Source organism: Tripterygium wilfordii, chromosome 7, assembly GCF_013401445.1.
Source record: "Tripterygium wilfordii isolate XIE 37 chromosome 7, ASM1340144v1, whole genome shotgun sequence".
In the NCBI taxonomy this organism is placed as follows: Eukaryota; Viridiplantae; Streptophyta; class Magnoliopsida; order Celastrales; family Celastraceae; genus Tripterygium; species Tripterygium wilfordii.
Genome location: NC_052238.1, coordinates 1,047,998 through 1,074,672, shown reverse-complemented (window position 1 = coordinate 1,074,672; position 26,675 = coordinate 1,047,998). Strand labels below are relative to the sequence as shown.

Genomic DNA, 26,675 nt, shown 5'->3' with positions numbered 1-26,675 from the left:
CCACTTTAGTTTAACTGGTAGGATCCCCATCACGTCTTCACGCGATGTGTTCAAACCCAAACTGCTTAAAAACAACTTAAACTAGAGGTGACATTTTTTTTAAAGTTGATAAAGATGGTTCTTTAACTTGATATACTTGACTCTTGAGTTAGACAACACTGCACAGATGGGCTAGAGAGAATTCGAGCAGAAAATACAATGTAGTGGACAGAACATAAGAAGGTGACTTTTAACTCATACTTTACCTTGAGGCGTGAAGCGCAAAGAAAATATGTGACTCACCACCCCGTCAATGTTCTTCTAACTCTATCCTACAATCATATTTCTAGCCACCATATGTGATAGCTGAAACTTGCAATTATCGTCCAAAAGAAATCCGTAGACCTCCCATTCACGATCTGTCGTTGAATATCTTCCTATTTCAGCCTAAACACCAAGGCAGCAATGTTGGTAATTATCTTAAACCTTAACGTATAGTCATTTAAATCAGAGAAGCCATTGAAAAACCAATGTGCATGCATTTGCCAATAACCAGTTACCTCTAGATGATAACCCTTCATTAGTCTGTATTCCGGAAAAGGCCACTTATCTCAACATATTGAGCGCAACATTAAAAATTTGTAAGAAAGTGGGTTTCATAGGAACTGCTTACTTAGCTTGCAAGATATTCAAATGCGATTATCCATACTCTAGGATAATCATATTAATTTCCTTTCAAAGGTCTTACACCAAATTGATGTAAATCTCAAGTTGCAGATGGGGTATAAGTCACCTTCCTAGCTGAGGCAATGATATCTTACCGGAAATATGCAGATTCTGGGGCCTTCCTTTTCCAGATAACTCAACAGGATTGGCTACCAACAGCTCTGTATCAGGCCCTCTGTCTTGCAATGACAACACGCAAAGGGTGAAGCATTTCCATCTTCTTTAGGAAACAAAGTGCAATTCGTTTCTCAGGATCAACTATCTTTTTCCCATCATTTTGCTGAATAAAAAGGTCTAAATCACGATAGCCCCCAGCATTTGGTGGGAATCGAGCATATGCTATCTGCATAAAAAGAAAGAATCAATATGTATAAGCACACTAAGAAGAACATAAGTCCGCACAGGACATCGTGGTTGTATAACAAAGTAGGCTTGATCCACCATTCCAATTGTTATTTATAGGTACATGGACCGATTCAGCACCAGTTTTGGTGTGGAGCATTAGCCATCTAGTTGGGAGCAGAATGGTGACAGGAACTCATATAATCATATTGTTTCTCTTACATATTACGAACATCTTTCTTTGAGAAGAAAAGTGGCCCTAAGGCTGCAAGAATTACATGCTAGCTTGGAAGAGCAACCCAAATCACATAATTTTACAACATATCACACAACTTGGTATAGAAACTATCGAACTACGAAAACCATAATCCAATACAACAACCACAATACATAAAAATACTCTACATTAGCCCATAAATTATCTTTTAGATTCATCTGGTAACCACAGGGCCTTGAGCTACACAACAGAGCCTAGACTTCCCATACAGCCCACCACCTACCCAAATTGGATTAGTACTTAAAGGGTCTGAGACCTCGAGTGGGAAACCAAATGTTCAAACAAGAACACACTAGATTCTAACTTCAAAAGTTTGTAATTAGAATTTGAAAATGTCAATTGATTGTTCTGGTAATAGAAGAAGATACACACCTGAATATTGCAGTCCTTCAAAGTTCTTGTTTTTGTTTTCTCCTTCTCTTCATCATAAGAAGTATTGACTGTTAACGGGATTTTTCTCGTTCTTTGGAGATTTTCGGCCAATTACTCATACAAAATTGGAAGAAAAAACCCATTTCTAAATCTGTAAAGCAAAGAAAAAAGTCCAGTCGCAACAAGATGTCATTGCTTTGTTTACCTTGCTGACGGCAATCTAGCAGAAACTGCGCAGGCAATTAAGAGTTCCAGGAAAAAAAAGGTCTCTTCACAGCAAGTTTGAATTTACATTAGGTTTCCAAGTGAGCATATGATACTCAACTAAATGTAATACAGACAACAATTTAATCTCAAACTGCTTTTCCTGATCCTATCAAGATAAATTGAAGTCAACAAGAATAATAATAATAGGAATCAACTTAAAAGGCAATCAAACATGGTCGACTTATTCATGAAATTTTAATTATATTTCTTCGGAGAGAAACAGCCAATTTGGGGAATACAGATGAACCATGTAGATCAAAACAGAACGAAAAAAAAAACCCCTAGAATACAATATCTCTAACCCGGATATCAAAATAACGCGTGTAGAAAGAAACACATCAACCTAACCCCCAAATCCATATAGAGTCCTTCCTTGCCTTTTCAGAGCATAGACCACATCCATGGCAGTCACGGTCTTTCTCCTGGCGTGCTCAGTATATGTCACAGCATCGCGAATGACGTTCTCCAAGAAGATCTTGAGAACGCCTCTGGTTTCCTCATATATCAGACCACTGATCCGCTTCACACCCCCTCTGCGGGCCAACCGGCGGATGGCAGGTTTGGTGATGCCCTGGATGTTGTCTCTGAGGACCTTACGGTGCCTCTTGGCTCCTCCCTTACCCAATCCCTTGCCTCCCTTTCCACGCCCAGACATTTTCTCAGAATGTTTCTTAGGCTAACTCGAAAATTTGTGCTAAGAAATTGCTGCTACGAATCACGAATACTAGTCTGATGGCAGAGCAGAGAATTTTGGGGATTTTTAAAGAGGGGAGTGGACTGCGGAGGCGGAGGGATTTTTCGTTTCAAGAGAAGCGGGGTTTGATGTGGATCGTTCATTTAGATTGCATCGAACGGTCAAGAACCTGAATCCGCGTGATGTTAAGATTCGACTTGTTAAGCGAGGATGAATATCATCTGTTGGATTGATTACTATTGGACGGTTGAAAGAATCGATCCGCGCATAAAGAAACATTAGATGTGAGCCGTCGATAAGTGTCTAATCCACGGCCAGAATGGACTCGTAGATGATAATCCTCAGATTAATACTTCGTCTTCGGGCGGGGTCTCGAAAAGGAAAAACAAAAAGCGGGAATTTTGCATTTTCAACTTTAAAATGCTTCAGCCAAATAAAATTGAAAATAAAAAATTGAGGGAATAACTTTATTCTAAACATACTTGGAGGGGATTTGGAGTTTATGGAGGAGCCGAGGAGGTACTTAACCTGTCAATTAAGGACGACAAAACTCTGTCCGATTCGGATAATCGAATTAAATCAAGTTTTGACATAAGTTATATTTTCAAAATTTGAGTCAAAGCACAATTTTTGTTCGGTTTAAAACCGAGTCCATGTCCAAACACATAAATCTTGTCCGAACCCTAACTCGAATTATGTTATAGTTTGATTTACTTATTCGGATTTAAGTCAATATGGATTTAATTAATTAAATACGTCCGAAATATAATTAGAATTAGGGTCAGAACATGTAAATATTTTTCGTGAACATGTGATATTATCCGACTTGTAACTGATTTTTTTGCCACCCCTATTTTCAACGAGTTGGATTAATGGATTTGGATATCCAACAAGTCATGATATGTGACAAAAATAAAATGAGATGGGTTAGGATTTGGATAATATGGTCTGCGATTTTTGTGTGTGAAGCACAAATGGGTTGGTCGTGAGAAGGAGAAACATATAGTTTGTGTGTTTGTTTATATAGAGAAATCTTGGATTGTACGGAATAAATCGAAGTGTTGGTTTCATACAAAAACATGACATATGGACTAAAAGTGACAAGGGGTTGAAGAACAAAGGTTGCCATTTTAATCTATGGTGGGTGAATTCTCATTAATTTGCATACATAAATTTATATAACCGACCCCAACCAATCCATAAAAAAAAAAAAGTTAAGGTAATGAATAAAGTTGAAGTTTCATACGACAAAGTGTGCCTACTCAAAAAGCTCAGCGTGTTATCCAGCATACACAGACCATAATTTGAAATTCTGCTCCAATCCAGCTCAGTTTTTAGTGGTCATTCAACATCCACAACCCAGTTTTCAGTTGAAGATTCATAAGTTAAAGTGTTCCAGCTCCAAAAGCTCTGCGTTTTGTCCAACATTCATATCCCTTGCAATGGCGAAAATAACTGCATTTTAGATGCCCTAATCATGGTTATCTCCTTTGCATCTCCAAGAAGTCTCAGATTTTGCACTTATTCATGGCCATCTCCCATCATTTACAACTTGAAGCTCTCCTCTCTCCTCCCTTAAAATGTTTATGGACATCAAGTGGATGCTTAACTATTTTGTATTTTTTTGTTTTGATTCTTGCATTTTCTCAGGCCATCTTTTTTCGATGCCCTGTTTTGTTTCTTGTACTGTTTTTGTTTGTTTGAATTTATTGTTATATTGTTGCCTATAAAAAAAAAAAGATGATGACGTTGCTGCAAATCAAATTGCTTGCATGAAAAACTTTGCAAAGCCCGTGGGAGGCATCTATGGCTAAGTCGGTTTTCATGTATGCATTGAGTTTTTTTTTCCTTTCCAAATTAGTATGTTGTGAGTCGGAAAATTTGTGTGTGTTAATTTTACGGTTTGAATTTATGCTCATATACGATGTCCAAACAATAAATTTGTATAATATTATTATCGGTTATAAAAAATATCAGTGACACGCCAAACTCAAATCTCCAAGCATAAAACCTTTTGTCATTGACAAACTTGACAATCTCAACAAGGCTGACTGAGCCTTGTTTGACATCATCATCCGTTTTGATTTCAAATAATTTTAGATGGGTTTGCTAACACCAGAGTACATATAAAATGAATGTGGATAGGAAACCTTTAATCATACCCCGGTTTTTACTAAAGATACCCAGTCAATTGATTTTTATAAGGGATGGTCAACTTAAATTGGAATGTCTTTAATAAAAACCGAGGTGTGACTAAAGTTTTTCATGTGGATATTCAATTTTTGTCGCCTTTGGGCCGAAATTGGGCCCAAGAGTAAGTGGAACCTCTTGTTACAGAGTACGGGGAAAAAAGGCCGAAAGGCCCGCGATGTTCAACTAATAGATACGTCTAATCAACGTGAAGGAGAGATCGCCCATCAAACGGCTGTAACTGAAGGGTACCTCTCTAAAGCCACCACAGCAGAGGAGGACTATCCGAGAGAAAGCGAGAGGCATTGACACAGCGGAGTCAGCAGAGGAGAAAGATGCCTAAGTTCGATCCATGGCCTGTTTTCTTCAAGCGAGAGTGGCACCGAAACTGGCCGTTCCTGGTCGGTTTCGCCGTAACCGGTGCCATTATCACCAAATTATCTATGGGCTTTACTGGTATAATTTCTCGATCTGTGCACCATCTCCATATATGTATTTGTATTATTTTGGATTTATTTACTGGGTCGGAAACCCTAATGATTATACTTACTGAGCCGTCACAAATAATTTGCAGAGGAAGATCGTAAGAACTCGCCCTTTGTTCAGAGGCACAAGAGGTAAAAAAATTCCCGGATCTTTGAATTATCGATCTCGAACTTAAGACAGATGCAATTTTATGTTAGCTTTCTCATGCTTGCTATTGTTTGTTTGGATATAATTGTGTTAAAGAATCAAACTTTCCCAGATATACTTGTTGGCATCTGATGATATCGGATAATTTTTTATTTAATAGACGGGGTATGTATTTGATTCGTCTACAGTTCAGAAAAATAATGCACGATGTTACAGAACGTGGAATTTGTTACGGTTTCACCACCTGTAAGATGGTATTTCATGCATTTTTCATTACAATTGGTTGGTGGATAGTCAAATTAGCCTAAATGAGTATGATTCTTGGCGTTTATGACATTTGACTCTTCAAATTATTAACGATAGTGCTTCAGCTTTTGCGAGTTAGGTGGCCTTTCGATTTGTAGCTAGTCCTTGGTAAATGAGTATGATTCGTGTATGCTCCCCTTTTCATCTCCCTCTTTTTTTAATGCTTTGAACTTCAGCGAGCAATAGTTTCGCTAAAATACCTGATAGGTGCTTAAGGACCATGACACCTATCTTGAATTCTTGATGATGGTGCTAAGTACCCATAGTCGGCATTAGTTCTCAGTCATGATTAATTGGATATCAGTTAGTCATGCTACATTTATGAAAGCCTTTGCGTTAGAAAAATCCTTATGGTTTGAGCAATGTAGTTTGACCACTTCAAATGAATCTTTACTTTTAACTTTCTAAGTAGGGCATACATTGGAAGAAAGCTAGTTGTTTTGCTTGGGACATATACTAACTGAGGAAGCTAGTTGTTGTTGTAGTATGCACAGGAAATATGAGTACTTTCGCTCTGAGCGGAGTAAACTGTAATATGTAAACTGAGGTCAGAAGAGTGGATGAGAGAGTGGTCTAGGCTTTACAACTGATGTCAGTTACTGAATTTGTGGATTTCTGAAATTCCCAAAAGGGATAATAAAACAAAATTTTCTATTAGTTTGTAAGGAATATTGTAGATTTCTATCCAAGCGAAGTACTCCTACTCCTATAAGTGACGCAGAATTAGCATTCCTGTTTCTCTTCTTTCTGTCTTTGTCTTCTTTTTCCTTTTTTTTTTGGGTAGTTTGTTGGTCTGATATCACAGAGATCATATAAGCTAGTATGATATGATAACACGAAGCTTATTATGTTGGTTGAACTTCTTATTTATTCACACTACGAAGAGGATATGGTATAGAAAGTTAATATAATTCGTATTTGTGGCAACACATTTGATGGGTTTGCGATGTTAACTTTTTGTTTTCAGTTTTCATTGAAATAGGGCCAGTTTTGATTTCCGTTTAAGAGGGCGTGCCTTGTCTTGCTTAGGTTGCAATGTCGTTGCAGTGCTGCCTTGAGGTCATGAGGTTAAATTGTGGAAACCTCTGTGCAATAAGAGTTCAGGCATTTGTCCCCCTGATACCCTGCAATGCAGGAGCTTTAGGCCCAAGATTGCTCCATTTCTTTAATTAATTTCTAGATGAGAGTTATACATAATTACATATGGCTAATATTTGAAAGTCATAGCTGTGAGGGCCTGCTACTTTTACCTCTCTGTTTTGGGTTTAGTCCTCTTATATATTTTTGCTGTGACTTATCAGTAACCTTCTAAACAACAAGCAAAGTTCATATTTCGATGATTTTAAAAGTTATGCTATCGATCGTTATCCTTCCACCACCCTTAAGTCCCGTGCTGTATAATTAGTTATTTTTTGAATAGATTGATGTATGGTATTTGCTAATGCCTTGTGTGTTCTGCAGGTGATTTCTGAAAGGCCAGTATGATCTGGAGACATGGAGACATATTGCGATCTTTCAATTCAGCTGTTATTTTGACTTGAATAATGCATAGCACCATTACTAAATGGTTCTTTTTTCCCCCTTTCTGGTTGAACTGATCATCTTTGAAAACAGAAAAACAAGAATGCTTTGAACTGTGGCTTGATATGTAGTTTTGTATCTGGGGATCAGTTTGGGAGTTTCACTTTTCTTTGTTTACTGCTAAACCTTTATGGCCAGTTTGAAATGTTTGCGATGGAATCTCATTGAGTTCAAAATCTTTTTCTTTCATCCATAAATGTAACTCGTGTGGCTCTCAGATTCTGGCAAGTGTAAGATGCTCCTCTTATGCTAGTTCGCTTATTCACTGGTTGGCATTGGCTCCTTGCATGAAAACCGACTTAGGCAAGGCCACTTTTGATCAAATTCAGCAGTCATGGTGAAACCATGATGCTCTAAAAACAGCACCAAGTTGAGAATCTTCAGATTAGTCTAATGATACGTTAGGCTTCACTTTCGTTCTTGAATGTTAATTTTTGAAGTGAGCTCGAACATAAAATTAAAGCCGAAATTGGATATTAGTTCGAGTATAGGTGAAATCATCACATTCAAGCTTAGCTGATAAAGATCTTTCAATTAAACTTTGAAAACGATGGCTGGAGACAAAACTGAGGATCCAAACGGAGTGAATTTCAGCTATTAATTGGGGGACCGTCTACTTCACAGGCGGTGTAACCCTACAACATTGAACGTTCATTTAGTTATTTGCCTGTAATCAGGATATATAATCTTCTCCCAAAACCTCCTACCATTTTTACATCAAGAATCTCAAGGATCCATCCATATAAAGGCCCAATTTTACTATTTTAACAAGCTGATTTTATTCGTTGGTATCTTCTAGGCTGAAAGAACACAAGTGTAAAATTGCATAGAGCTAAATGCATTTATATTATCATGAAAACAAAATTCTGGGTACTTTAACACCCAGTATCCAGCACAACTATTTATGACACCATTGAATGCCGAACTTTGGGAGTGTTCAAAGTTCTCAACATCCATAATTAAGAAAATGAAAAAGTGGATAAAAAAATATAATACACACAACCGCTTATTTTTCTATATAGAATTTGGCAACTCAAGGTCCCACTCATCCAACCCATCAATAGCAGCTTTTATTCATTTCTTTTTGGCGACTCCAAGCCTCAAGCGGAAATCCTCCTCCATTAGGGGAAGTCCATCCTGCAGCTTGACCTTTGGCTCCCATCCAAGCAACTCTTTTGCCTTTGTGATGTCAGGTTTCCTCTGTCGAGGATCATCCGGAGTATTCTCCACCAGATTTATCGCCACGTCAGGACTAATCAGCTACACAAGCAGAAAATTGAACATTTAATTTTCTAATAAACTCAAAATGAAGCAATACATAAGAATCAGAAGAAATCATATATTTGCAGGTGTGTTATGACACTGATGCAAAAAAAGAAAAAGAAAAAAGACACACACACACTAACCTCCTTCACTGTCTCAGCAAGTTCCAGCATAGTAAATTCACCTGCACATATTAGTATGATACCCCACCTCAGTAAGCAACCGCTTGAGAAAAATGTGAACGAGGAAGAAGAAGAGAAGAAGGAACAGAGATCTGAATCTAAGCACTAGTCTAGTAGTCTTCTTAGTCTGCATAACACAGTTAACAAAATAACCTGGATTTCCAATGTTGATCGGGCCAGTGTTCTCTCCTTCCATGAGTCGGATGAGGCCGTCAACCTAAAACATTTACAAATAATTATTCAATTACTCACTGATTGAATATATAATGGGCCAATGGAGTCATAAGTCTGTCATACCATGTCTCTCACTGATTGAATATATAATGGGCCAATGGCATCAAAAGATGAATGGAGTCATAAGTCTGTCATACCATGTCAGAAACATAACAAAAACTGCGAGTTTGTGTTCCGGGTTTTTGGACTGTCAATGGTTCACCACTGCAAAGCACATAGAAGCAAAATTCACAACCAAAGCATTAACATCAGAATTAAAATAAACAAGAAAAGCTAATACAGATAAATGGTTCTATGGCCAAACATAGTAGAACATTCAGGTTTTTTTTGCAATGCATCACACATGAAGCAGAAAAGAAGGCGACTAAGTAGAAACAGAGGGAATAATAATATGGAACAACAATAAAAAACATGAAACAGTACAGGAGCTTACCGAAGCGCTTGAGCTATGAAATTGCTGACAACACGCCCATCGTCAATGTTCATTCTTGGTCCATAAGTATTAAAGATTCTAGCAATGCGTATTTCTATTAAAAAAAAGATAAAAAGAAAAGATAAGTTTCAGGAAAATCATCTGAAACACTTTGTTACATGGTAAGGTAAGAAGCTAGAATTACCTATCCCATGCTGTCTATGATAATCAAACATCAAAGTCTCAGCCACACGCTTCCCTTCATCATAGCAGCTACGGACCCCTACAGGAGTAACAGGACAAAGAATAATGGAGATGAGTTTTCCTTTATCTTAGAGAAAAAAATTTGTACAAGGGAAGTTACATCTACATGACTTTTATTAACATAGGATTTATTCGGTAAAAGCTAACCCTATAGCTCTAGCTAATTGGGATGCAGGGAAATGGGGGAACCGTTGATATTTTATGTATATGAAAGCCACCACAAACATAAAAGTTGGTATGTGATACCAAGGACTGGATATCAACAGGCGAGATGTGCCTGGCATGAACTATTCATGTTACATAACTTTTTATTTTGTTTGCCTTATGTAATCTCTCCATGACACCTAACTAGCATGAACGATTCATGTGAACCATTTTTTGTATGACCTGATACTGAATTCTCTATTGGTGCGGGCAAATTGAATAAATTATGATTATCAAGTTCCTCAAGAAAAATATAAAAATAATAAGTACTAATTTCTCCTTAAAAATATCGATCCACTTGGTCCAATCAAACCAAAGATAAATATGTTCGGATCAGCAAAGTTTCATACGACAAAGCTATCATCTGAGAGACAAATGTACCAATTGGGTTGACATTTCCCCAGTAACTCTCAGGTTGAGGATGCACAAGAGGATCTCCATATACCTCTGAAGTTGATGTCAGCAGAATCCTGTTGAACAGTTATCATTATGAGTTAAGCAATTGTATGACAGCAAAAAAAATTAATAAACAGAAAACCAAATCCCCTTACCTTGCTCCAACTCGCTTGGCAAGGCCTAACATGTTCAGCGTGCCAATTACATTTGTCTTTATTGTCTGTTAAAATGTTATACGCCAAAGACTTAGATGTTGATTTAGGTCCAACACATGGTCCACTGAGAGAACAAATTTTTTTTCCAAAAACACAAGCTATAATGCAGATACACTCGTCTATGACTTTTCCAATCACTCTTACAACAACATTAAGTGATTAAACATTAAATGTCTAGGAAAATGCAAGAAATGTATGAATGCCATATTTGAATCATGACTCTAGTATTGGCTCTTTATGTCCTCGTAATAAAATAGCAGTTGGTATCAATTGAAAGTAGGTGACGACTGAAAATTGTATAAATTCTATTGGGCATCATGCACCATCGAAATTGAAACTACATGACAACCAATTATTATCAATGCAATGGATAAGTATTGCAGACAAAGATGATGCCTCCTCTTTCATAATAACTCACAGTGATAATATGGATAGAACTTTTGGATGTGAAACCTACCGAAACAACAACTACCAACAGGTATTTCCAATTACATTAACATATGCATATAAACACACGTATGTAAGCACTTTCATTCGTACTTAGCAAGAACATGCTACCTGGCAAGTAAATATAACACAACCTGAGATATAAGTTGAATTGTAAACGTTAGATAGGCAAGCATACAAACCTTCACAGGATTGTATTTATAGAAAATGGGAGAAGCTGGGCATGCAAGATGGTAAATCTGATCAACTTCTATCAGCAATGGCTCAGTGACATCTAGAAGAAAAAACATAAACAATTCATCAAATAAACAAGATGATATTGCGAACAAAATGATACATAATAGAAATTTTAATGGTAATGGCTATGAGTCAGGCTCATATGAAACTCCTATGATACATAGTCAAATAATTTCGTCACATTGCTATTCCAACATGAAGCTATATGCACTGTGTTTTTTAATTGCAAATTTTCTAACTCAACTAATTAATATCTAGTTAGCATCTGGCGCTATTACCAAGAGGTCCAAGACAAGTTAATTTCATGGTACTGTTCATCCATATATTTTCACCAGCTAATAGATTTACTTTTTTATCTGCACTGGGATTAAGTAGAATTCCTTTTTGCCATTCTACATAACCACATAACTTAAGAAACCTAGAATCCTCCACCCTTAGTGAAACTACAAAGCATAAATGGTCGAAAAAACCGAAATGGCTTCCATAACGCAACGACTTAGGACCATGTGGAACAGTTATAGCTAGAAAACAGAAGTATACCATGACGGATAAGCTCAAATCTTGGATGACCAATCCATTTTCTCAGATTATCCTTTGATCCAGTGAAGTAGTTATCAGCAACAATTACCTGAGAAAATGCATCAAATATATGAACGGCTGTGACACACAGTGATCTAATATGCTTTTAATCTTCTGAACGGAAAAATAGCTGTCTGCCATTTCAGCCAATGCACAATGTAGGGAATGGGAAATCACGTACAACTTGTAAGAATACCAAATATAATGAAAATATAGCTGACCTCATTTTTCTCATTTTCCATCAATTTGTCAACTAGATGTGAGCCTATGAATCCCGCTCCACCAGTAACCAAAATTCTCATGTTGGACTGCCCAATCAGCACTCAAAGATATTATTGAAGAGCAGAACAATAGCATATATTCTAAACAAAGACAACATCCATCCAAGTAATTGATCAAAGAAAAGGCAGGTAAGAAGGGATCTTGCAACGTATCAAAGGTAATGCAGAACTTGTAAAAGATCTAATCTTCACCTGAAAGAACTTGGAAAAACGCAATGGAGATGGCAATGGAGGTGACTTAGTTGTCTGCTGCTCTCCGTTAGATGAATTGCACGCCATTGCTCAGATCTCCTCCGCAAAATTCAACGCCTACAGAACTCCAAAGACCAAACAAACAATATACATACAATTCAATTTAAAGAAGTTGACTTACAGATCGGAGAAACAGAGGCAGGAGAAAGACCTGCTCGTGAGCTACAGAGGAAAGTGACCCAAGTCCTAATGACTCTTTCTATTTACGAAATATAGAGATCGGAGGGTGAAATTTCTTTCACCAGACATCGAATTATTAAAGAAATAAATTAAATAAAAATTGGAAACTTAAAAATCACGAAAAGCTGGTGTGGTTTCTTGTGATGATAGCTCCTCCATAACTGAAACCACACCAAACTACAGCTCGCAAAACGCAACAGAATCAAAATTGACAAAAATTTGGGATTTTAAATCTCAATTACCTTAATTAAAGTGAGAAATCTATGGCTTTAACAAGTGGGATTGAGATTAACAAACAAATGGGGAATATTTTGATCAATTAGGGTTGATCTTATTTGTGGGCTGAGGAATGTTTGGATTCTACGAAAGATGCTAAGGAATCAAACTCCAAGTCCGTCTACAAGACCGAAAGGGTTCTGGCGTATAGGACTTGAGTTCCTCGCTAAACAAGACATCATATAATGGATGCCCTCGCATGATTTTGTCTTTTGTGCGAGTACGTATCGAGTGCTGACACGCGTATAATCTCTTGCAGTCTTGCGATTAAAGCGTATGAAATCACAAATCATATATGAAGTAATTTTTATCAGAATGTTAACGAAATCACATATGCATGCTCTGCGCACAAGAAAATGTTTGTAGCATTTAAAGCTCTTGCTGCTTAATTTGATTGCCAAAGTGGATTTAAAGAAACCATTTCACCTTTAGTACAGCCAATGATTTGCTATGAAGGAGTTCTAAGCAAAATAGGAAGAACAAAGGGAGCAGATCTTCATTCGTTGTTGGGGTTATTTGAATGGTGTAGAGACGCTACTGGGTATGTACATACCTCCCGACAAGCCAACCTCAGATTGGGAAACACCAAACCAAGTACACAAGCCATGACTCCAATACCACTACCAGCCGCTACATGCGCGGGATGCATAACAGCCTCAATGTGCGCACTGTAGGTGCAAAAAATGGTATGGCCCCACCTGGTCTCACATCGACAAGATGAGCTGGATTGTCTAGGCCCCCAGGTTAACTATCACAGTTAGGCCCGAACCTAAAAGCCAATCTTTGGGTCCATAATAAGTGAGGATAACATTATTTGCTACGTAGTATAAACAATGTTCTGACACCAAAATTGTCATATTCTCTGACACTTATCTATAGGATCTTTATAGCTTTATAGACTGGTTACTTTATTATGATCATTCCTTAGCATGATGGAACTAGGTGTCAAAGCATCCGCAGGTGTTGGCGACCCAGTACAGTCGCCAGAACATAGTAATGGCGTCGCCACCTATAAGCGCCATTACTCGGACTACCTCACTCATAAAGCAGTTTTTGTCAGTCTAATCTACAGCCGATATTTACAGGTGTGGCTGGCTCACATCCTTAGGTATGGTTTTCTTTCATATACGTATCTATTCATTAAATACCGCCTACAAAACTTCCATACTATCATCGACACATGTCTTAATTATGACATATTGTCACTTTACCGCTTACCCTGACACAACCGGGATAGTAGACTTTTTATACACTTCCTTCATACAATTTGGTCCAATAATATAATTGGGATGAATACACAATTCTCGAGGTCGATCCTCGTTCTCTATTAAGACCCCCCTCTTTTCATATGTGGGGGATAAAAAACGATTTCCAAAAACAAATGAGACAACACAACAAAAACACTTGCTACCAACTCCAGAAAAAGACCTATTCAGACAAAACACCTAAGACTATAGCTGGTCTTCCATCTCCGACAAGTACTAACTTGATCGTCGGAGCCTTCACGACCGGCACCCCCCAAGCTGGTTAAGGAGTCTTCACGGTTTGCTTTGTTGTGAAACTTGCAGGATCCAAGGCTGCAAACGGACCCCACAGGAAGAATGATAGACCTTTCAACTATTGTAGAAATCTGCTCCTACACGCACCATCAATAAAACCAATCACGTAAGTTACAACAAGCTGTCCCAATGCAATCCCCTTTGCAATCAAGCGAGTTCCATCGGGAAGTGCCACACTGCCACTACAGATGCAGCAAGTGCCATTGCAAGGGCTGTAGTTCCACTTGTTAACCGACCCGGCCCAATTAACCAAAGGCTCAAGAATTACAGTCACGTATGAAAATGCAGGGACGCTATTTGGCGTCGAAGAATGGGAGAGTCGGAGCGGTTGCACAGCTGACGATGGTGCACGCTAGTGCTGTGCAGAATGCGGAGACAAGGTAGGTGTGCCATAAGGTTTCAGTTCTGCTATGTTCAATGGGTGTGGTTTCTGGCATTGTAAAGAGTTAGTGGAGAAACTTCATGTGATAGCAGAGTTGTTTTCTTTTTTTGGTCATTTGGTGAGTGGGCAACAGAGGCCCTTATGCTCTGGTTTATAAATTTTAAGAGACGCTATTGGTTAATGGGTTTCAATTCAATTAGCAACCTCGAATTGCTGCACATTTCAAGAGAGCAAAACCGGTAGATGTTTCTTACTTTGCTAAGAAATGGAGGCTGAAAGCACGTTAACAAGAAAAAGCAGAGACTCCTGATTAGGAAACGCAAGACCATAAATACAAACATCATTGACATGAAAACGGACGTCCATTGGGGTTCGGGGTTTCGGGGCATAAGCCTCCGTTGACTGGCTTGATAAACAACTAATTAAGCTTCATCAAATCATGGCTACCAACTTAGCCGATAAGCCAAATCAGGCAAATTAATCCAGAACCAGAAGGTGCAAAAGGAGTAAAAAGCACTTTGTCTTCCATTTTCAAAAACACCAAGACTAGGCCAATTACTGGTGCCCAAATTGATTGTAAAAGAATTGAAGTGGCTTTGCCCTACATTTCCACTGAACCTCTGAAAACAAGTTTGTTATTTATATTAAGGATTGATGGCTTATCATAGACAGATGGTATAAATATTCATTAAGGCTACTTCGAGAAATATAACATCAAGGGAAATGAAAAGGTTGTTCCCCTTACCTCAATATGACTTAGAAAGGACGGCTTTCAGGATCGTTTAGCCCTGAAATTAAAGCAATAAAAACCCACATCATGAGAATGCCTATTACAGCAGTCCTGAATACGCAGTCAAAGTTGCTAACTGTCGGGATATCGGGCTCATAAAACAGATGTGGTGATTGCAAATCTTCATCATCACTAAGATAAGCATCCGACTCTATTCCGTTCCTCTCATTTGTGTGTGGCTGCTGCATACCACGTAAGCGAATGTCTGAACATCTCAAACAAATGCAATTGCCACCTAGATATGAAGGCAGTGTTGGAAGATACTCAGAAAGAACCCTGTGGTATATATCCCCTTCAATTTTCAACTTCTTACGAGTGGTGGGCTTCAAACTCTGGGAAAAAAAACAGAGATGAGTGGACATTCCTTAGACAGGGCCAGAAGTATAACCACAGGCAGATTTCATATGAAACAAATGTAAGACAAGAAAAATGGAGAATGGGTAGCAGGAAGGCCAGATAAACCTAAACTTACTTGAAAAAAGGTTTGAGCAATAACTTGAACCATTGGAGGAAGCCGTATAACAAATAAATACCCAAGACGATTTGGAAAGTGGTGCTGCAGAAGGGAAGAACAGGATCTCATCATTTGCATGGGGATTCTCAAAGGAGATAATCCTTCACAATCCACCAGAACTGTAATGTGAGGATTATCTAGATTGACTAAATGCAGGACTCCATGCTCCACCTGAGATACTACAGTTACAAATATCCTTTAGTGTGTTGGTCTACGGTGACTCGGAGACACTGACACAAATGTTAGATTTAGAGGAAAGTCAAATCCATTTTCCCCTCAAAGCACAAGCGGCTCATTTACAACTGATAAAGCCATATGATTCAAATGACACCAACACAAGGGACAAGAAGCCCAAATTATTTATTGTAAAAGCAAAAGAAACATACTGACTGCTTGAGCAAAGCGAGGTCTGTCATGAGATGGCAAGCGCGAGCAAGCTAGTCCAAGCCGTACTATGAGGCAAGGTCGTTGAATCAAATCAACTCCATGCCAGAAGATCATATTTGACCATGTCTCAAGCTCTTGTTCTGAAAGAATTTGGTAAGTCTGTCTCCAACGAATAGTCTTTTTAATTGCTGCTAGTAATACCGAATAGTCTCCATTTGCAGCTTTATGGAATCGAACAAGCTCATCCTCATCAATTCTGCATGAACATTACAATGTCATTCACTGCTGCAACAAGAGGCTCAGGAAAGACATCAGAAGTGAATATGATAACTACAGAGTAAAGATGCAGTGACTTCCCAGACCAGTATTGAGTTGAGTTCATTGGAGAATAAACACCCCAAAAAAGGATCAGAGATAATCCATAAGAGGAATTTATTGATAACTGACAAATCAGAGAAATTAGCGAGACACCATAAGTTTGTTTTCACTCCTTTGCATACTAAATCTTTATAGTATAAAGTAACTTAGCTGAAGAGATGCAGAAAGGGACTCCATGTTCATCACAGCCTTAATATATAAGTTTATGATTATTTTTAAGATACAGGAGTCGGTACATAAACAAATCTTACATGATCCACAATGTTTGCACCATTGTGAAATTTGGAGAAGGAAAATGAACGCAGCCTTAACCCATATGGTGTAAATGTGATTCCTCCTTCAGGACACTAAAATCATCACAGTAAAATAATGGTGTAGAGGGTTTAAACCACTAAAATGGCCTATCCCTAATGCTTATGTGGATGAAATGTGGACCATGCCCATTGTCTACATTATCGAACATAATTGGACCACAAAGATAAAAGGAAGCTATAGCACGGGAACTGTGGATTTGATGTAAAAATGAAGAATCACCTTTCAGGTAAACTGATTCCTTGACTTTTAAGATCCTTATGGAGTTGTATCATCCAAGTTTCAGATGCAGGACGTTCAAGAGCAGCATCAGGACTTCTGCAGATAACATGAAATCAACAATTACTGAACATCCTTTACCAGGTCCTGCAAGGTACTATAAAATTCAGAGAGGGATTGATTTTCATTTACGACCAGCCAGCTCCAACTTCTCATTCCCATTGTGCACATCACATCTTTTATGAGTTTTAAATTCCACGACTCTATATGTCAATTTTCAAAACGTGCAAGAAAGTTTAAGTTTACAAGAGTGAACTTCTAGTGACTCTAAGTAAATTACAAGCCATATAATTCTAAAATCTAATTGTTTGTCATGAAACTACAGAACAGAAAGACCAATCCCAAGAATTTTAATGACTATGTACCTGGTGTCCAGCATAGACGGCACTTGGGGTGGCTCAGCACCTGTTTCTGAATGAGCATGAGAACTATCACTACCATTTGATGTTTCAACGTTGCAGGCAGATTGATCAGAAAAAGCCGTTGCTATTGATATAACTAACAATGGTCTTGAAAAAATCTGAGACAAAATAGCTTATGGATTTCAACAAGGTAGGCAGATAATTAGGACTTGATGTTTCTGACATCATCATGTAGCTGGTGAAAATACCATGAAAGATGAATGTATTTATGTGTTTTCTGGTGAATAATATGATATGATGAAGTTTCAAATTCATAAAATTTTCAACAACCTGTATTCTTCCAATCAACCCCTTGAATGGAGCCCATCTCTGAATCCACTTAAATGGCGGATAGCAAAGAACTTGCAAAGCCTGAATGCTGCTCCATACAAAGGGACACGTAGACCTTGAAACCCGTCGCACTGTCTCTAATGCAGCAACTTTGAGTAAAAATACTGCTATGTCAGCAGCTGCCCCCCAACCTGTTCTTCCTTGGCGCAGGGAAGCTATGTGCCTAGAAGCTCTTCCTGATAAACCTTTAGGAGTAGAGGCAACTAAACTTCGATTTAAAACCTCCTTCCTAGAAGTAACGCTGCTCAGCTTAGAGTTCCAACTAGGACCAGATGCACGCAGCGGGTCTCCCATATCAAATGATATGAAAAGGATCAAAATTCAGAGTTGCATCACACCTCAAATTACTTCAATAAGACTAACGTGAGTAGCCAATAGACCTCGTTAAACGAAGAATAAACTAGGAGATCATGTAACTGCCATCTTGAATGGTAACTTTTTAGCTTTCAATTATAAGTGGAAAAATACATATATCATCCTGCAAGTAAAGTTAATGACCATCAGTATATGATCGTAAACAAATTGAGATTATTGAATATGATAAAGATATACAACAGCTCCGAGAGTTGACTTTCTATTTTCTCTGCTTTATAATCCCTGTACTTGTAAGCTTCTAAAATGCCAAAGAAACTACAAGCAAACAACCAAATAGAAAAAATGATTTCGTCCGCTTAAATTCTGTAGCTCTAAACAATAAGACAACTGTGAATTGTTAGAATCACGCATTAATCGTCACGAAATCAAAGCAACAAGACGTTTAAAGTATAACGAACCACAAACAGCAGGTAGATCAGTTATGGCATACAAATAAAGCTACTTCTAGCAAGAAATCTATTGAGAAATAATATCAAATACTAAATGGAAAGATCAATTGAAAGAAACAAGAAGAAAGAATTTCTCAACCTCAAGATCTCCGCAGCACTCAGAGAGGACCTGCAAAATTTTTCTGGATCCTACATCTAAGTAGGTAGTGGCAAAACCTTCTCTACTATTGAGTCGCAATTGGTCAGATTTGGCGTTCTGATCTTGTCGTTTGAACTATCCGGAAAATCGGTTTGCGAGAAAATTTGAAAGGAACTTTCTGATGAGGTATATTCCGGTTCTTCTAAACAGGCATCAACATGAATAAACGCATGAATAAACGCTTGAAAAACGAAGTAGGTACGCGAAGTAGGGCCCTGGAGGCAACTTTGCGCCACTGGCAGATCGGCTGTCTCGACACGTGTACGGTTGCCAGCTAGGTAGGACCTGATTGTCAAGCTTCGAAATCACTGACATTTTTCCCCCTAAAAAAAACTTTTTCATCTAATAAAATGAAGGGAGAAATATGAAAATGACCGCTCTACATTGTTTTTTGGTTAAAAAAAACCCCTTAACTTTGTTTTGGATAAAAAAACACTCATATTTATAAAAAAAAAAACGTTAATCCTTCTGTTAAGATTATATTAAAATCTGCTTATTTGACATTTAAGTGATTTTTTCTTTATTTTTCAACTAATGACGTGGCATTAAAAAAAATAATTGCAAATGACGAGTCACCTATGAGTATACCATCTTTAAATTCATCATTACTATCGAACAATATTCTCAACTCAAATATATGTATACCTTTTTGCTTTTTGAATGGAGGAAATCTACTTTTTCTCCTAACAACATCATCCCTCACTTCAGGGTCCTCATCTGTGCCATCAATGTAGCTGCCAGGATCAGATTAATCAATATAGGAACTCTGTGCCCTATCAGACTCATCACCTTCAACATCAACATTTTCACCTCCTACAACTCCCTGATTGTCACCAGAATCTTCATCATTCCTACCTAAAGTTTCTCCCTGATTGTCACCAGTATCTTGTTCATTGCCACTATCATTCAGCAAAGCAACACCTCTCCAACCCCTCCTATACACCTTAATTTTTTCTCGTACAGCAATCACTTCTTCATCATCTTCAGATGATGATTCCTCTGGCATAAACTCTTCTTCTATGTCTTCACTACCAACCCCATTATTGAAACTGGTATAGTCCTGCAACAATTAAATTCGAAATCCCTATGAAAATCACTATCATAACATCACATTGGTCAAACCTAAATTCGAAAGTTACAAAATAACCCACCTCAATATGGGTTAGACGATGTCGATTAGCTCTACTTTCACCATTTTGTTCACTTGTGCAAAATCTGCACATGTAATTCAAAAACAAAGTTAATGATTGAAGAAAACCCTGAAACAATAACAAATTGAATCCATCCCCAAATTCGAAACACTGAACAAAGTCGAAACCTAAATCCAAGTACTAGTAACAAATTGTAACCCCAAATTTGTTTGTTACAAACTTATCAAATTGTAAACCCAGAATCCCTACCCAAGAACGAAGTTGAAAATCAAAGAGGTGGAACACACCTAAGATCTAGATCGTGTACCTATGTTCTTCAGAGATAGCTCCACAATCGCAACTTCGATTTTTTCGTCTCTCCGTCTTAGGTTTTCTTTGAAGCCGAGAAGATGGTATACTCATAGGTGACCGATCATTTACAATTGTTTTTTTTAATGCCACGTCATTTGTTGAAAAATAAAGAAAAAGTCACTTAAATACTAAATAAGCAAATTAACAGAATCTTAACATAAGGGCTAACGTTTTCGTTTCTTGTAAGTACGAGGGCTTTTTTTATCCAAAATAAAGTTGAGGGGTTTTTTTGAACCAAAAAACAAAATACAGGGGTCATTTTCATACTTATTCCTAAAATGAACGAGGCCAGGTGGCACAGTCTAAGCTATCACACTTGCATGAAATACACGTGTAGCTATTATACTCTGATCACTTACCACGTGTACTATCTATGACGCACAAAATAACAAACCATCAGACTATCCCAAGATGAGAATCAAAATGCCCTGACAAACAAATTATTCAACAATGGCGTCGAATCCCAACCCAGTTTTCGCTTACACGGTCGTGTACGTGAAGGACGTAGCCAAGTCTGTAGCCTTCTACGCCAAAGCATTTGGTTACAATGTTCGTCGCTTAGACGAATCTAACAGGTATGAATCTAATACGCATTGATAGAGTGAGAAATACTACGTGATCTTTGAAGTACCTGTCAATCAATCTGAATTATTTTTTTTTACATGAATTGGTTGGTTCTGGGTCGATTTATATAGATGGGGAGAGCTCGAGAGCGGTCAGACCACTATAGCGTTCACTCCGGCTCACCAACACGAGACCGATGACATAACTGGTGAGGTCCAGGGCTCTGTGTCAGTCCGTGAACGAGCCCCTATTGAGGTCTGTTTTGCCTATTCCGATGTTGACGCTGCGTACAAGGTAAATCCTTTTGCGCATTAAGTATTAAAAATTGTCTCAATTATTTATATGTATGTGTTTGTGTTGTTGGATCAGAGGGCAGTGGAACATGGGGCAGTGCCAGTGAGTGAACCGGAAGACAAAGAATGGGGACAGAGAGTTGGGTACGTGCGTGATAACAATGGGATTGTAGTGAGGATGGGAAGTTTTGTCAAACCAGCAAAGCGAGATTGAGTGGAATTGCGGTATTGTCTATTTTGTTCTGAATACTGTAGCCTCTCTGGTACCGTTTTCTCTGTTTTGCACTATGAAGAACAGAGTATTTTGTGGTTTCTTTTCTTCTAATGATGAATAAAAATTTTGCTTATTCAAAGAACGTATACTCGTGTAAAAAGAGAGGTAAAAAAAAAAAAACTGTGGCTGAATAGATTCATCAATCATCATTCACAGCTGCTTGAAAGTTGAAACAATACTCAAAACTCTCAAAAACCCATCCGGCCCACTTCATACTTCTTGTTTGGAAATTATGTCAGCATTGAAGCTGCCATGGGCCTGAACAGGCCCACATAACAGCTGTTTTCGACTGTTGCTTCCTTACCCTAAGAACAGGATGATGGCAAATCAGCCCAGATTTGCCCTTCCGCATCGACAGTCCCATATAGGCATATATTCCCAAGCAGCACAATTATTAGTAGCCAAAATTAGATGGTCTCAAGACTCCCAACAGCTTTCCGTCACTTCAAGAACAAAAAAAAATAGCAACCTAATGACTTTTAGGACAACAGTTGGTACCTGAAGTAGAACGGTATCATTTAAAAGAAGAAAAAACAGATGCAAAAACCAATAATGAATGTCCTAAACAGATTAGGACTTGACAAAGTACGGTAATAACCAAAAGCTTTTTGCGTACAGAATTGTCCCAAGATTACAATTACTGGATAGTGCAGAAATGATGGGAAAGAGGCAAAAGAGATGGGTGTGCGAATTTCCAATGGCATTCTACACGACTCAGCATATTACCCGGTGAACCAGTTCGCTCACACATAAGTTAAGGACATTCTCTTTGGCAGGGGCATTTAGCTAAACAAGCACAGGCAGATGATCACAACATTTCTTGTGACTTCCTCACGCATCGGCTGACCTTCTTCTTGAAAGCATCTCTCCTCTCTCTCCATTCCTTCTGCAATAAGACATCAATAAACCAATATGTTACAGGAAGCCTGAAGCACCAACATTAACTTTGCTACAACAAGAAACATAGATTAGACAACACAGATCATGCCAAATATATTTTCACTTGCGTGAGTATGAACGAGCATGAATGCATCATCTAGTTCGATGATCACTAAAATGAAAATTCACCAAAATTTACCGAAATTTCCTCCACCAGATTACAATAGTGACAAGTGTTCAATAAAACTAATCCGCAAGTTTCTTGGATGCTCTACAATTTGTGCAGCAGAATTATGTAAAAAAGAGTCATTAAGAAAATATACTAGGACTATTTATAGCAACATACAGATTATTCATGCAAAAACATGGTGCATATGAGTGGGTAGGATTTGTCCTTTTGTCTGCTATAGCAGAGATTCAATGAAATAGTCCAGGCAAATTCAGAGCTATAAAATGTTCAAGTGATATGAATTATTCAATTTTCCTCCTATTATCACTTTTTTATGATAAGTCATATTTTTTTTCCATTCTTATTTAGCGTGAGAAGGGAATCGAACCTAGGAGCTTGCCTTGGTTCTTACTTTTCTAACTCGGGGTCTGCCGCACTAAATGTAACTCCTCAAATAAAACAGGTACTTTCTAAGTAGAAAGATTTACACTTCTACCCCTGCAACCATGCCATACATCATCCATAAGACCTGCCTTATCCCTTTCTGTTTCTCTTCCACTAAAGAGACCAAGATGAGGTCTGATGGGATCTCAAAATCAATTGAAGAAAAAGTAAACACACCAGTACTGATAATAATCTCCGAATCCTGATCCTTAAGGTTCTGAGTCCTCTCTCAAGCCAATAATAAGAATATATTAAAAACAATCTGAGTTATCCCAAAAAAAAAAACTGACATCTTATGAATGATATGACATCACCTCCTTGCAGACTCCACTTGACGAATAAAAAACATGTGTCTATCAGCAGATATAAGGAACCAAGCAAATCTGCTCAATGTTACCACAATGCAGTATTTATTTGCAAACAAAAGAAGTAATAGAAGGGAAGGGAAGGGAACAAGTCGTTATCGATATCTGTCCTATTTGATGCACTATTATCACATTGAGACTTTTAATGGGTATAACTTTGAGGGGACTGCACATAAAATCAAATGGAACGCAGGCTCGCTATCTTAAAAAAGACTCTTTTTTTAGTTCAATGTCGGACGTGAAAATAGTCAAAATACTCATCATAAAAGAACCCAAAGCAGACAAGAAAGAAAGATATGGGGTCAATAGAGCTGTGATACTTACTGCAGCCTCGATATTTGCAGGAGATTCATCATTTGGACTTGAAAGCATCGATATGATACTCAAAACAATACTTTCAACCTGTCATATCCAATTCACGATTTGTAAGTGCATTATGCAAGTAATTTTTCTCAGCCATATGAGGCAAATTTAGTTTGAGCAGAAGTTGAACTTCAGCAGGTAAAGGTAAAAGAATGACAGATCATGGCAGCAAAAGTAGTAGATGCACCAAGGCAACATGCTATTGGTGCAGAGGAAGCTCCAGAATTACTAGCTAAAGACAAATTGCAGCAAGAAAACAAAGTCCCTGGGCTAACGAATTTTGTCGCTGTAGTATTAGTATTTATAGAAAAAATCAATTAGGCACACTCAATGAAACTGAAAAGTCCAAAAGAACGTGATACTTCAGGGGAATTGAATTGAATTCAAAAACTTGATACACAAACAAAGAAAGACACAATTGGCATTTTAACACATACCGTGTGGACAGGCATCCATCGCTCGCTTGCAAGCTCGTATCCATTAGGATCGTCACCAGGAGGATGAAGAATTGATATGCAAACACGACCATCAGGGTAAACTGTAACTCGTACAATAAAAAAGTCCTCAACATATATTATGAGCAGTGACCAAGGGACAGGTAAAGATATCAGAAATTATACAAGAGATAAGCAAGAGACTAGCAACTAACCATTAGGATGCCAGACTTCTGAAGTAAACTTCACCGTTGGTGGACTATTTGGGTAATTGGATGGGAAGCTCATGATGGCATTGAAGAATCCACCCTCACTGAAATTCGAATATTTCCAGTAAAGAACATAAAAATGTAGCATACCATTACTTGAAGCATTTACCATATTGCATGTCAAGTTAGGGACGTAGGTAATAAAGATAATATGTCAAACAGTAAAATGGGGAGAAAAAATACATGCAGTCACAAAGACAATGTAAGCCCTCTAATGAATAAGTCATAATTTTACAAAAAATGAATGACGATCTGAAGGGGTCGAAGAAAGATTCAGACAATTAAAATGCTTCAAGAATAATATATAGCTACGTTGGCAGGAATCCAACAAAACAACACCAGCAGAAAACCAAGACCAATGTGACCAATGTGCCAAACCAATTCCTAAATAGATCAGACTCCAAACATTAACAGTGCAGGGACCTCTGGTGCATTAAGCCCCAAGAACATAACTAAAAATGGAAACTATAATCACAGTATTAAAATAAACAAAATGATCCAGCAACACTTGTGTTGCGCTATCACCAATTCATTTCCCTCTCCCAACTACCAGCACCTCACCATAAATACTCAATCCATTCTAAAACCCCCTATGCTTGTCGGACACAAAAAAGGAATTCCAAAAGTCCAAAGAACCTCATATAATTAATCTAGCCTAATATTCATTACAATTAATGAAATTTTAAACAAAAATTAAATGCCCAAAGTATGCCTGAAATCAAAATCTCAATTCTCGACTCAACCCTATATATTCACCTAAAGATACACAAAATACGCCACATAAAACATAATCAACACAGAATTTGGATGCAAAGACACAAAATTTAAGCCAAAAATGTTAATCGGATGAAACTCTAAGGGGAAATTGAAAAGCACAAGCATACTAAAGCGTATCGGGCGGCCCAATAATTGTAACACTCCATTCAAATATATTAATCTCATCGACCAATCCAGCTGAGAACCCATCCACCGGATTCTTACAAAGATCTGCACCCAAAAGAACCGATCCATCAAAACCCGATCGAAATAACCCAGGACGCATCATTTAATTAAGACAACAAGACAAAACAAAACAAAATAAATCGATCTTTGATTACCTTTAAGCTGTTTTTGAAGGAGGAGACTAGCCTGGGATGCCATAAATAAGATGGGCTTCAGAGAGAGAGAGTTATAGGGGTAGAAGAAACAGCGAGAGCTTCGAGCCTTCGACAAAGCTCTTGCGAGATTGCGCGAGAGACGAAACAGAGATATTGAAAGTCGACACTTCAGCTTTTATAGATAGGAAGGAGAGAAGCTTCTCTTTCTCTATATGGACGACCATGTGAGCACATGTGAAGGCAGAATCTTGTACGACTATGGTATATCGGGGCCGGAGTGTCCACGAATCAAAAACATGACACGTCGTCGATCTGCTCATCTTGGCATCATCAGAAGGTCGTCCACGTCAGATTAAGAGAGAGCCACCTTGTCCACGTAACCACGCCTGAGGTAATAAAATAAAATCTCATACTAAAAGGGGAAAAAAAATGGACCACTGGTGCTATTATTTGCACTAAATAAATGAATTTATGTTAGTGCCTGGGTGCATCATTGAGTGGAGGATTCTGGTTTGAGTCTCCACGAAAATAATCCAAGATTTCTTTCATAATTATGGTGTGTTAGGTACGAGGGTAATGGGGTGTAATAGTTACAAGGGTAATTAAATTTTAAGTTTACTTGTGTTTGTTATGTCAGTATATATATGTGTGTATGTATATGTGTATATATATATATATATATATGTATATATATATGTATCATCTTTGAAAGTCGCCTCACAAGTTTAAAGTTGGACGAACTCTTATGTACCGCATCACATCACTTGGAAATTTCTGAACATCATAAGTTAGGCATAACTGGTCTCATCCCATAATTTTTTGGGCTGAAAGGGCTCGAAAATAATGAATCACTGGGCCTTTGATGTTACTCAATTGGTCCAAGTATCTGGGCCATACTCACTGGTTTGGATAAGTTC

The 26,675-nt window shown here is 38.0% G+C and overlaps 6 protein-coding genes across 10 annotated transcripts; 2 read left to right on the top strand and 4 right to left on the bottom strand.

Moving 5' to 3' along the window:
* Positions 1–2,144: 2,144 nt before the first annotated feature.
* Positions 2,145–2,697, bottom strand: LOC120001606 (histone H4). The gene has a single exon (XM_038849988.1). It carries the CDS (start codon positions 2,616–2,618, stop codon positions 2,307–2,309), a length of 312 nt encoding a protein of 103 aa, XP_038705916.1. The 5' UTR covers positions 2,619–2,697; the 3' UTR covers positions 2,145–2,306.
* Positions 2,698–5,065: 2,368 nt separating this feature from the next.
* On the top strand, positions 5,066–7,556 carry LOC120001605. Of its 2 annotated transcripts, XR_005469005.1 has the most exons (3): positions 5,180–5,303; positions 5,422–5,464; positions 7,248–7,556. XR_005469005.1 is itself a non-coding variant. In XM_038849987.1 (2 exons), exons 1-2 carry the CDS (start codon positions 5,183–5,185, stop codon positions 5,466–5,468), a joined length of 168 nt encoding a protein of 55 aa, XP_038705915.1. In that variant the 5' UTR covers positions 5,066–5,182. The 2 variants fall into 2 exon arrangements, 1 of the variants encoding a protein (XP_038705915.1); XM_038849987.1 differs by lacking the exon at positions 7,248–7,556 and having other exon boundaries at positions 5,066–5,303; positions 5,422–5,468.
* A 626-nt stretch (positions 7,557–8,182) lies between these two features.
* LOC120002095 (UDP-glucuronic acid decarboxylase 6-like) lies at positions 8,183–13,338 on the bottom strand. The gene is made up of 13 exons (XM_038850683.1): positions 12,756–13,338; positions 12,274–12,390; positions 12,022–12,108; positions 11,762–11,849; positions 11,167–11,258; positions 10,478–10,542; positions 10,308–10,396; positions 9,664–9,741; positions 9,480–9,573; positions 9,184–9,250; positions 8,966–9,029; positions 8,774–8,814; positions 8,183–8,627 (listed from the first exon to the last, which is right to left on the bottom strand). Exons 2-13 carry the CDS (start codon positions 12,358–12,360, stop codon positions 8,442–8,444), a joined length of 1,038 nt encoding a protein of 345 aa, XP_038706611.1. The 5' UTR covers positions 12,361–12,390; positions 12,756–13,338; the 3' UTR covers positions 8,183–8,441.
* LOC120002094 lies at positions 12,274–19,263 on the bottom strand. 3 transcript variants are annotated; one of them, XM_038850682.1, is made up of 8 exons: positions 19,046–19,263; positions 18,083–18,620; positions 17,756–17,910; positions 17,334–17,429; positions 16,421–16,677; positions 15,993–16,213; positions 15,476–15,852; positions 12,274–12,390 (listed from the first exon to the last, which is right to left on the bottom strand). In XM_038850682.1, the coding sequence occupies exons 2-7, from the start codon at positions 18,434–18,436 to the stop codon at positions 15,487–15,489; spliced, it is 1,449 nt and encodes a 482-aa protein (XP_038706610.1). In that variant the 5' UTR covers positions 18,437–18,620; positions 19,046–19,263; the 3' UTR covers positions 12,274–12,390; positions 15,476–15,486. The 3 variants fall into 3 exon arrangements, with proteins under 3 accessions (XP_038706610.1, XP_038706609.1, XP_038706607.1); XM_038850681.1 differs by lacking the exon at positions 12,274–12,390 and adding an exon at positions 15,017–15,350; XM_038850679.1 differs by lacking the exon at positions 12,274–12,390 and having other exon boundaries at positions 15,354–15,852.
* A 1,767-nt stretch (positions 19,264–21,030) lies between these two features.
* Positions 21,031–21,820, top strand: LOC120002926 (uncharacterized protein Mb0911c). Of its 2 annotated transcripts, none has more exons than XM_038851781.1 (3): positions 21,031–21,182; positions 21,303–21,426; positions 21,541–21,820. In XM_038851781.1, the coding sequence occupies exons 1-3, from the start codon at positions 21,058–21,060 to the stop codon at positions 21,676–21,678; spliced, it is 387 nt and encodes a 128-aa protein (XP_038707709.1). In that variant the 5' UTR covers positions 21,031–21,057; the 3' UTR covers positions 21,679–21,820. The 2 variants fall into 2 exon arrangements, with proteins under 2 accessions (XP_038707709.1, XP_038707708.1); XM_038851780.1 differs by having other exon boundaries at positions 21,303–21,465.
* Positions 21,821–22,229: 409 nt separating this feature from the next.
* On the bottom strand, positions 22,230–25,923 carry LOC120002925 (ubiquitin-conjugating enzyme E2 7-like). Its single transcript, XM_038851779.1, has 6 exons — positions 25,759–25,923; positions 25,546–25,648; positions 24,608–24,705; positions 24,396–24,496; positions 23,920–23,997; positions 22,230–22,624 (listed from the first exon to the last, which is right to left on the bottom strand). Exons 1-6 carry the CDS (start codon positions 25,799–25,801, stop codon positions 22,547–22,549), a joined length of 501 nt encoding a protein of 166 aa, XP_038707707.1. The 5' UTR covers positions 25,802–25,923; the 3' UTR covers positions 22,230–22,546.
* Between the last annotated feature and the right edge of the window lie 752 nt (positions 25,924–26,675).

Excerpts from the sequence above, each read along its gene's own strand:
- LOC120002095 (XM_038850683.1), bottom strand. The coding sequence starts at position 12,360 with ATGGCGTGCAATTCATCTAACGGAGAGCAGCAGACAACTAAGTCACCT. Across the intron at positions 9,251-9,479 it reads TTCATAGCTCAAGCGCTTCG|TGGTGAACCATTGACAGTCC; the intron begins GTAAGCTCCTGT and ends TGTGCTTTGCAG. Across the intron at positions 9,030-9,183 it reads TTTGTTATGTTTCTGACATG|GTTGACGGCCTCATCCGACT; the intron begins GTATGACAGACT and ends TAAATGTTTTAG.
- LOC120002926 (XM_038851780.1), top strand. The coding sequence starts at position 21,058 with ATGGCGTCGAATCCCAACCCAGTTTTCGCTTACACGGTCGTGTACGTG. Across the intron at positions 21,183-21,302 it reads CGCTTAGACGAATCTAACAG|ATGGGGAGAGCTCGAGAGCG; the intron begins GTATGAATCTAA and ends CGATTTATATAG. Across the intron at positions 21,466-21,540 it reads ATGTTGACGCTGCGTACAAG|AGGGCAGTGGAACATGGGGC; the intron begins GTAAATCCTTTT and ends TTGTTGGATCAG.
- LOC120001605 (XM_038849987.1), top strand. The coding sequence starts at position 5,183 with ATGCCTAAGTTCGATCCATGGCCTGTTTTCTTCAAGCGAGAGTGGCAC. Across the intron at positions 5,304-5,421 it reads ATTATCTATGGGCTTTACTG|AGGAAGATCGTAAGAACTCG; the intron begins GTATAATTTCTC and ends AATAATTTGCAG.
- LOC120002094 (XM_038850682.1), bottom strand. The coding sequence starts at position 18,436 with ATGGGAGACCCGCTGCGTGCATCTGGTCCTAGTTGGAACTCTAAGCTG. Across the intron at positions 17,911-18,082 it reads GGTTGATTGGAAGAATACAG|ATTTTTTCAAGACCATTGTT; the intron begins GTTGTTGAAAAT and ends ATTTTGTCTCAG. Across the intron at positions 15,853-15,992 it reads TTGCTCAAACCTTTTTTCAA|AGTTTGAAGCCCACCACTCG; the intron begins GTAAGTTTAGGT and ends TTTTTTTCCCAG.
- LOC120002925 (XM_038851779.1), bottom strand. The coding sequence starts at position 25,801 with ATGGCATCCCAGGCTAGTCTCCTCCTTCAAAAACAGCTTAAAG. Across the intron at positions 24,706-25,545 it reads GGGCCGCCCGATACGCTTTA|TGAGGGTGGATTCTTCAATG; the intron begins GTATGCTTGTGC and ends TTCGAATTTCAG. Across the intron at positions 24,497-24,607 it reads AGAAGTCTGGCATCCTAATG|TTTACCCTGATGGTCGTGTT; the intron begins GTTAGTTGCTAG and ends TACGAGTTACAG.
- LOC120001606 (XM_038849988.1), bottom strand. The coding sequence starts at position 2,618 with ATGTCTGGGCGTGGAAAGGGAGGCAAGGGATTGGGTAAGGGAGGAGCC.